At 37.9% G+C, this 10,396-nt stretch overlaps 1 protein-coding gene across 1 annotated transcript; it reads left to right on the forward strand.

The window, feature by feature from the left end:
- Positions 1 to 765: 765 nt before the first annotated feature.
- Positions 766 to 6,469, forward strand: agr1 (anterior gradient 1). Its single transcript, XM_040149188.1, has 8 exons — positions 766 to 825; positions 1,494 to 1,601; positions 1,823 to 1,886; positions 2,572 to 2,624; positions 3,392 to 3,468; positions 3,877 to 3,940; positions 4,644 to 4,727; positions 6,319 to 6,469. Exons 2-8 carry the CDS (start codon positions 1,505 to 1,507, stop codon positions 6,366 to 6,368), a joined length of 489 nt encoding a protein of 162 aa, XP_040005122.1. The 5' UTR covers positions 766 to 825; positions 1,494 to 1,504; the 3' UTR covers positions 6,369 to 6,469.
- The last annotated feature ends 3,927 nt before the right edge of the window (positions 6,470 to 10,396 follow it).

The raw sequence follows: 10,396 nt of genomic DNA on the forward strand, positions 1-10,396 counted from the left end.
AGATGGTATGGCCTCCACAGAGCCCTGATCTTGAGTCAGTCTGGGATCACATGCAGAGACAGAAGACACTGAGACCGTCTAAATCCACAGAAGAACTGTGGCAAGTTCTCCAGATGTTTGGAACAACCAACCTATCAAGTACCGTGAAAAACTTAGTGTGAGTATAGCAAGGAGAACTGCCGCTGTTTTAAAGGTAAAGGGTGGTCACAGCAGATATTGATTTGATTTAGGTTTTTTTCCATTTACTTCACTCTGTATGAATTTAACTTTTAGTGCCTACAATTTTGGCACAGTATTGTATATTTTTCTGAACTCTTTAGAGGACTGTCACCGAGTGTTAGGGTCAGCAATCCATTTGTTGAGGGGACCAATAGTAGTTTAGGGTAAGGGTAAAGAAATTTTTCAGGTAGTGTGTGGGAGGTGTGCAGCAGAGTGCAACTTAATTGATAAGCCTAATGCAAGACATTACTACACCCCCTTCCTACAACATACAACTGTCTGATGCTTTGCTCACAACTGAAACTGGGTGTGAAAGGAATTGGAGAGTGATGTTAAGTGATGGCCCTCCACATCCTTATTATGATTTTTTATTTATTTTTCCAATCACAAACTGTGAGTCCCCCTGCAAAAAGTTGGTGTTCCATGATAGCCAACTTTTAGCAGCCATCAGTCAGTATCACTCTGTATCTGTAAGTGTTATTGCAATTTCAATATTTGTGTGGGCGCATGTTAGTCTTCTTTATTTATAGCACACTAATTTGAAATACCTGTTTGGTGACTTCAGCTGAAAAAAATCATCTGACAAAAGAGAAGGCATATAGAGGGGTAAGTGCAGATGCATGTTGTTTCTTCTTGTCAAGGTAAGACATCTACTATTTGTGGCTTCAAGTGACAGAAATACCTGAATTATGAAATACCTTTCTTAAAAACATAATATATTGTTTTTCATAATAGCTAGGCTCCTGCTATAGAGTTAAAAGCTTCTTACTATAAATGCTGTGAAAAATCAGGGCTTCCAGAGATTTTAAAGTAATTGTTTTAAACCTACTTTTTGAAACTGATGCCTTTTAAAGTTATAGTAATGGAACAATTATGTATTATATCAGTTGCTAATAATACAATACAACAAATAGCGAAGTAAAAGCTTTGCATTTTTATTTTCATACCAAAAACACGTGAGGAATGTATGGAATTGCAGCTCACAAAAATGAATATTATGACATGGCAGGAACTGGAGCACTATTGCAATATTGCAGATTTTATATGAAGATGATGTTTTTTTTTCTTGACTGCTTCTCTGGCATTGCTGCTTTACACACAGTCACTTGGAATCCCAATCTTAACAAGCTTGCTTGGTGAGTCCGCATTGCAGAGGAAAATATGAACACAAGATATCTGTAAAGTGCGCGTCAAAATGTCCTCCAAATGAACATATCACTGAACGTCACTTCTTACGAATCTATCTGCCAACTGTCACTGCAGTTCTCTCAAAGGACAGGAAGTGATGCTCCGCTGGGTCTTGCTTGCTTTGTTCATTGGTGTCTGGGCTAGTGCCGGAGACCAGAAAAAGAAGAAAGTGAATCTTCAGTCCATGTCAAGAGGTGGGCGATGCTCCTTTATTCAAGCGTGCACAACTGTTTCCCTCTCAAGAATCATTAACAAATAAAATTCATTGCTATCAGTTTGATTTTGGGTCATAAGACACACAAATAAAGTCTTGAATTTGATTTTTGCCTGATAAGGGACTCAGTTAATATCATGAAAGCATAGAGCAGTGTGCCATATTGTTGTTGACTTCATCACTGTTTCTTTCTTCCTGCAGGATGGGGGGATAATATTAGTTGGGTCAAAACTTATGAAGAGGGCTTGTCAAAGATGGTCAGCAGGTATGACTCCGCACCTTGATAAAAGTCCTGAATGTTTCTTTATTCTGTTTGGAAATGAGATTTGGCTGTGAGAACAGAATCTAAATGGGAAACTGCAGTCCTCATGCTTTAATCCCTCGCTATGGCCGCATCTTCCAGGCTGGGGTCAAACGGATGGCACGCATATGAATCACTATCACCCTGCAGAAAATGGAGAGGTGTAACTTACAGCTACTGAAAATACTGCTTTCTAATTATGGATGCTTTTTTATGGGTCATTAATAGATTTCTGAGCAACCGTGAGATGCCTCTTTAATGTGCTGTATGTTAGTTTTGTTTTATAAAGTACATTTGTAAATAGCATACTATTCATATGCATTCTGTGTGCTGGGATGGTACCCTTTACTCAAATGTCCATGAGGATGATTAGGTGGGCTCACTGGTTCAAGTTGGGGTGGAAATACAGCATAATGCAGAACTGCATCTGTCCCAGTACCGTGCTCTCCTTGATGGTATATAACTCAGTTTCTGTAAAATAAAATCAAATTCTTCTTCTTTTTTTAATCATTATTCTTTTATAATCTTGCATGGGGACTTCAATTTCCCAGGCATTATGTTGTGCACAACTGCATTCACACCCAACATTGTACTTATTGTGCTGAGGAATGTGAATGTGAATTGTTTCTCTGTGGTTTTCTTCTCACAGTAAGAAGCCTCTGATGGTCATCCATCATCGAGACCACTGCCCATACAGTCAAGGTACTGCAGTAGCTCTGGTTCATTAAAATTTTTGAATGTAAAAATTTAGGCTTGCACATCCTGCACTGCCCGTCTAACCCAGTATTGAGCTTCGTTTCACAGGGAATGAAATGGGTACATTCTTTAATACCTGCCAAGCAGGAAATGAAATATTTTAGAATTGTATTCATAAATCACTCAGCTGGTTCCCTGGATGTACGCTCAGTGGAAATTTCCACCAGCATTTTTTAACACATAAACAATAATGACCACCAACAGGGCAAAGTCTGGCTTGTACTTTTGACTTTTGCCAGCTTTGAGTAAAAAAGGAGAATATTTTACACCCTGCCTCTGAATGCCTGAACATATTGATCATTACTCAGTGTGGTTCACAACTCAGTCAACCTATTTGAGGAGAATTTAAGTCACTTAGCTTATTATATTGAGAACTGTCTGACAAGAAAACTAGACATGGATATTCTGTAGACCTCACTTATAAAACTTGTTCCTAACTTGCCCCGCATCCTCTGTGACTGTCAAAAAGTCAAACATATTTAGAGCATGGGCCGGAAATTCATGAACACAACCTGTGATAACTGAAAATGCCTTACCACATGTACGATACCTGCTTCTACATGTGCTCCTGTTTGAATTTTGTTAGGTGGCAGGAATTCAGTCATTTCTTCAGAACATATGCCATTATCATGACTACTTTAAAGTCAGGTTTTAATCTGTTTTCTTTCTAATCTTAAGTGTTACAATGAAACTAAACAGAATTGTTTCAGCAGCACTGAAGAGGGCATTTGTTGCTGAAAAGTCCATCCAGAAAATGGCCAAAGAGGATTTCATCATGCTCAACTTGGTGGTAATTGAAGATCTGTTATATATGGAGAAACTCTTTTCCACTGCAATACAGTATCCAAATATGGGAATTACAGCACTCAAGGACAGAATAGCAAAATGCTAACTGAGTGAATAATGTGAAGGAGCAATGTGATAACCCTGGTCAGCTGTACAGTAGGTTCTTCAGCTAGTATTTTGGTACCTTCTTTTGGTTTTTAGTGTAGAATTTTATCAGTCCCTTTGCATTATCTTTATCAAATTGATATGATTGTTAATGAGAATCATGGACACTAACAGTATCAGGCATAATTAAAGGTTAAAAATGATATGCAAAGTAGAATAGCCTCTAGAAATAACCATCTGATAAATACTTTATTTGTTGTAGTAACTGACAAAGTGCTGCTGTTTTATATATATTTTTTTTCTACAGGAAGACACTATGGACCAGCACCTGGCAGCTGACGGCTACTATGTTCCTAGAATACTCTTTGTTGGTAAATATTTATATAATTAATCATAATTTGGAGCTTCTTACATGCCTTTTAGTCAGTTGAAAATATCTATTTTCCCAATAATCCTTTAATTTTCAGAGACTTGTTCAAATGGCAAAACTTCCTGCAGTATCCTCTGATTGTTTTAATTTCCTGGCATTATTCTCTTATCCCATGTGCTCAACCTAAATAGGAGTATATATATGAAAGTTCTTTTTGGCCCCAGACTGATTTTTGTATTTCTTTGGGACACTCAAAAATCAGTAAATAAGTCATTTTAGCAGAACAGGGGTTCAAGCACAATCGATGGCACAGGGAGAAATAAAGGTTAACAGACTCAATAGTTATGTATTCTAGATGATGGTGTGGGAAACACTGGGAAAACCAGGGCTGGATTTTCTGTGATAACTCAGTCCAGAATAAAACTCTTTCAGCTGTAAGATTTCACACTATGATTTTTCCAATATAATTGACACCAGTCGTCGGTTTCTTTCTCTTTCTTTTACACTCCCTCACTTTCTCTCTTTTATATTCTCTTGTACTGCTCGCTGTCCAACTTTAACTAATTTCACTGCGAGTTGCTCTAAAGACAGTTACAGAAACACAAGCAGCTAACTAAATGAAAAACAGTAACAGCAAAACAGGTCTGACAGTCAGATAATGTTGAACCCTCTCCTCAACTGTCCATGTGTGGGACTTTCTGCAGATCCGTCTATGACCGTGCGCACAGACATTGCAGGAAAGTACAGCAACCGCCTCTACGCCTACGAGCCTGGTGACATGGTATATTGTGAGTGACCGTCCACTCTTATGACAGTCTGGGGGGAGGATGGCGGAAGGGGCACTGCACACCCTCCTGTCAGTCGTGTGAAGGCAGACCGAACCCCTACTCTTTTTAATCATCACCTTCCTTCCTCAATGGTTTGACAGAAAGTACAAACTTTATTTATGAGATGGGTCTGACAGAGAGAACGGCTGCCTTTATATGGAGGATAGCAACGGACTTTTATGGGTGTTTTCCCTGTAGGGAAATTGGTTTGCATCATAATCACAACGCATTTCATCACAACATCACAGAGCCACTATCAAAGAGTCACCAACGGCATACTCATAAATCCTCATACACATACCCATACCCATACAGAGTCAACAATAGACATAGCAATAGACACACTCACACACATGCACATACCCATACCCGTGTCTAGCCCTTTGCACCCAAGAGGGCTGGCCAGACCAGATGGGCATCCTGCTTAGATCAGGAGGTGGGACAGCAGTGCTCTCATTACTTTTAGAAATATTATATAATTTTTAACAAATCCATGTGTCTAAATTGCAGAGTTAAGTTTTAGTGACAAAAAACGGAAGCAGGTGGTTTTAAAGTAGAGATAATATTAATTAACAAGACAGTCACAAAATCACTTAAAAACAACATTGCTCTGGCAACATAGATTTTTAAGTGCCAATTTGTAAGATTTTGACATTTCAATGAGAATTCCCTCCACATATGTTTGACTTTTAGAGGAAAAATCTGCCGTTTTTTTTGTTTGCCCACAGAATACAACTAAAAAAAACTTAGCTCTTTTTATTCCTGGGATTACAGTCAGTACAGGTGCAAACAAATTGTCAACTAGAGCTGAAAACAGTAGAAGCTTAGCTTTAGTTGTTGCTTAGTGTCAGTCCCTGTAGTAAAATCTCTGTTGATCAGTGTGTGAGTAATTGCAGGTTCAAATCTTGTTATTTTTGGGCTTCACTATTATTTATATTTAGAGTACATATTGTGCCTTTAAGAGACATTAAAAAAAAGAGTTTAATGTTTAAAGCCTGCAAAATATGCTTCCCTTGAAGTTATTACATATAAATTTTATATATTTATATATATAAATTTGCAGCGGTCTCCTAATTTTGTCCAGAGCTGTATACGGATATATATTCGCCTAATTATGTTTGTTGCCCTGTAAAAACAGTTTTGGTCAAAACAGGAAAAGAGATGAATAAAATGGCTTAACTTGGATGACAAGAGTATTATGATCCTCAAAAGTGAGAAGGCTAGCTAACTACTGTACTTTGAACATAAAGGATACCTATAGGCTAACTTGCTTTAGACTTTATAATAGAAAGCTTCTCTGGGCCCTGGGAAAAACTGTAGCTCTGCTTCCAAGATATGTTTGTAAAACTGCAATCGCCATTAACTTCGGGCCAAAACAAGATAATGAAAACACCTATCCATGCAATGTACGGTTAGAGTGTGTACATTATATCAAAATCCGTTTGTAGCTGAACAGGCAGCACCTGCGGCTTGTTTCGCCTTTATTTTAAGCTCTTCTATTAAAGAAAGAGAACTGTGGTCTCATTCAAATTTGTCCTTTCTTTTTCAACAGTGGCCACAAACATGAAGAAAGCCAAAGTCCTGCTGCACGCTGAACTGTAGCACCGCTCACTCTGATGTCTGATGTCTCTGCATCCTCCAGTTACTCAGTGCTCAGCAGTGAAATGTTTACATGCTGTTCAGAGCTTGATAAAGCAGTGAACACAGTCTATCAATCTATCTATCTATCTATCTATCTATCTATCTATCTATCTATCTATCTATCTATATAGATAGATAGATAGATAGATAGATATAGATATATAATTTTTATAGAGTTGTCAAGGAATTTGAATTTCTGCTCTTTCTGTGGTTGTTCTCCCTTTCTCTTTACATTTAATTAAAGAGTGGACCCTCTAAAAACAATAAGAACACAAGGAATCTGTTCAATGGCAGAAGATACAGTAGAAATAGCTTTTGAAAGTCAGTGTTGCCTCAAGAATCTGGGTGAAGGTTTCCGCAAGAATTCGATGGACTTAAAAATTAAAAATGCTGGCTTGAAATGAGTTTTTTTTCATTTGAGAGCTACAGGGAAATAATGTAATCCCATTGGATGGTAACTAATTTACCATCCCATTGGATGGTAAATTGAAGGAATACCATCTCACAGATAGTGGTATGTTCCTGCCACTAGGTGGCAGTATAACATAGATGCCTAAAGTCTTATGTGCACTGACTTTTCCCAATGAAATCCTATTTATATGAAATATTATGCATGTTAAGAGAGAGATTCTTTCTCCTTCTTAACATGCATAATATTTAGTGTTTTTATCTGTGCTTGAGCACAGGTAATATACAGTATGTAACCACATACTTCACACATTCAGTCCACACTCGCATTATATGGACAGTACAACATCCTTTTACATCCTTTTATATTCTACTGTGTGTTCACCAGACACCTGTTATAGGATGAGCCTCTCTTCTTGAAGCTTGACAGACATCATACTGTTACAAATGTACTTAATTACTTGATCAAAAGTTTCTGGACAACTCTGCAGCATCGCCACTTCTCTTGTTAAATGGTCCACCCTGAAAACTGCTAAAATGCCCCTTGTAAACAACTCAGGCCAACACAGAATGGAACCATACTGCATTGCCACAAATAGTGCAGATGCAGTTTTCAGCTGTCAAAGCAATTAAGTGATGGCGTAATAGGCAATTCATGAGCTGTTTTTAAGTGTTATGGCTCCACTGTGGCCTGTTGACCAGTCTTGCGCCTTCACCTTCTGAAAGAAAAAGATGTGGAAAGGTACAGACATACAGTATAACAGCAGAAATCAATGTTTTGCAAGCTTAGAACAGTGTCAACATACATAACTATAAGATGCATCCTGAATTCAATTCAATTTTATTTATATAGCCTCAAATCATAACAGAGGTTATCTCAGGGCACTTTTCATGTAGAGCAGGTCTAGGCCTTATTCTCTATAGTTATATTTACAGAGACCCAACATTCCCCTGTGAGCAAGCGCTTGGCGGCAGCGGCACGGAAAAAAACTCCTTTTTAACAGGTAGAAACCTTGAACAGAACCTGGATCATGGTTGGGGGGGCTTCTGCCTCGACCGGCTGGGTTGAGAGAGAAAGAGCGAGAGAGAGAGAGAAAAGGGGGGGGGGGCATAGCACAGTAGACGTATAACATAAAGATTTGTGATAATAATGAGACTAATAATAAAACGAATAATTATAATAATAGGGTGAATAATAGTACTAATAAAACTAAATATGATAATAGTTGATAATCATATTATTTGAAACAGTGGCTGTTGTCGTTGAAGTCAAGTTAGTAGCGAGCAGCTATGCCATATGAATGCGTAAAGGTGGAGAGGAAAAGGAGGAGAGAGGATGCTCGGTGCATCATGGGAAGTCACCCAGCAGCCGAGTCCTATAGCAGCATAACTAGGGGTTCAAACCAAACCTGAGCCAGCCCTAACTGTAAGCTTTATCAAAAAGGAAGTTTTAAGCCTCCTCTCAAACGTGGAAAACCCATTTATTTAGCATTTCGTTGAATTCAAAGAAAGTCAGAAAACAGAAAAACATTTTAAATGGGTCAGTGACTTTCATTCCTGAATGTTATTTTTCCTTCACATCTACTGAAGGAACCGATCACTGAGAAGTGATTAAATTATTCACACTTCTGTTGCATTTTTTCTCCTTTTATACAGTCAGTGCTGACATCTGAAGCAATTGTGAGCCTGCTTTTCTCTCATGTTTTTCAGTTATCTGTCTTTCAGATGGACCCAAGATGATTCTTGAGAAACTCTTGAGATTTTCCAACTATTTCCCCATATTTTCTTCTCAAGAAATTGGTTTAATAGGCTCATACTCCTGGGTTTATAACAAATGTGTTTTCTACTCAGAATTTCCTGACGACTCCCTATCTGGCTCATTGTGGTGTTGTTTCAGTGCTCTGTGAGAGACATTCTTCTTCCAAAATCCTTTCCAACATTTCATGCCTCCAGAACACTATCATAATGCTTTAGGAATATGAAGTATCTCGAGCATTACTCGACAAAAAAGGACAAATTATTTAATATAGGTGGAAAAAATTGGGGAAATATGTATTTACAGATGACTACCAAGACAGCCTACCTAAATAAGGGCTGTTTGGCAGTAATGTCACTGTTGGCTAAATAGTATATATGCACACACATGCTCCATGAACATGCACATGTAAAACACTGGAGAAAGTGTAAATAGTACATGGGTATAAGCAAATATCCACATACGCATTTATACTTTGTATTTCACAAACTCACATATTTTTACCCATGCCAAAACTTTCTCTTGGTTATCTCTCAAATACGAGGTTGCTCCACACTTTGGACAAGTGACTTAGTGACATAGGGTTATTTGAAATAGTATCCCCACAATTTTCATCTTGATCTGCAATAATTAGAATGTGCTTTGTGCGGGTGCTTTTGATTTGTCCTATTTCAGTAACGAGAAAGTAAAAATCCATAAAGCTGTGTGAATAGTTTAAAGGAACAGTTTGACATTTTGGGAAATATACTTTATTTTTCTTGCTTGCTGAGAGATGAGCAGATTGTTACCACTCAGATATACAGTGGAATACAGTAGCACACAAACCTGGGCTCACGGCACCAGTGCCACCTGTACAAATAACTGAATCAGCAAGTAAACACATGCATCTGTAGCGGTCATTACTGTAATTAGTACTAATGTGTTTGTAATATGTTCAAGAAAGTCTGATCAATCTGAAGTCTCAGAATATTTCAGCCCTCTTTTCTCGATATACCGTCATCACCATTTGAAGCTTTCACTGGGAGGTTTTACAACATGATGGAACATTTTTTGTGCCACGGTTTTTTAGGTCCTGATTGAACTATACCCTGTGGACACAAGATGAAGGTGGAAAGGCATCTTACTCTGGCTGCTACACTGAGATTACTGTATTTCATAATAAAACAAAGCTCAATAAATTTCACCTGAGTCATTTTGTTTGCACATTCAAGATTGATACATTTTGTTGCAGTATAGAAGTAGCATATTAAAACTTTAGAAGCCTAGAGACATGGTCCAAACATATACAAAAATCTTAGCCTCAGTATGAAAACTTCAAACACTGGAGTAGATGACTGGTCTTAATACTGGGATTAATATTAGATAATAATTTGATCTCAGTTATTAGACTTATTAAACTGTCATTAAACTGATGTTCCTGAAGGGTTATTTGCATCAGTAATGTTTGTTTACACAATTGTAAATCTCAGAGGAGAGCCCTAAATATTGTTTTAGATATAAGAAATACTCTGTCAAACACTATTCAGCTGGTTGTCATTATTAACTTTAATTCTAATGAGGCAAATTTGAGATATTACAGATATAAACAAACTTTTACTCCTCGAGCTGCGGTTCCTACAGTACATATGAAGCTGTAGCCAGCAGCGGGTTAGCCTGCTCTGTCTGAAGATAACAAAATCTGCCTACCAACTCCTCTATAACTCACAAATTAACACATTATATCTTTGTTTGTTAAATTGGTACAAAAACCGAAGTGTAAAAACGGCCCATTTGGCCAGTCTTATGCGGGGACATGTGTCAGGCTATGTCCTGGCTGATAAGCCGT

This window comes from Xiphias gladius, chromosome 16 (genome assembly GCF_016859285.1).
Source record: "Xiphias gladius isolate SHS-SW01 ecotype Sanya breed wild chromosome 16, ASM1685928v1, whole genome shotgun sequence".
NCBI lineage: Eukaryota > Metazoa > Chordata > Actinopteri > Istiophoriformes > Xiphiidae > Xiphias > Xiphias gladius.

Excerpts from the sequence above, each read along its gene's own strand:
- agr1 (XM_040149188.1), top strand. The coding sequence starts at position 1,505 with ATGCTCCGCTGGGTCTTGCTTGCTTTGTTCATTGGTGTCTGGGCTAGT. Across the intron at positions 2,625-3,391 it reads CCACTGCCCATACAGTCAAG|CACTGAAGAGGGCATTTGTT; the intron begins GTACTGCAGTAG and ends TTGTTTCAGCAG. Across the intron at positions 3,469-3,876 it reads TCATCATGCTCAACTTGGTG|GAAGACACTATGGACCAGCA; the intron begins GTAATTGAAGAT and ends TTTTTTCTACAG.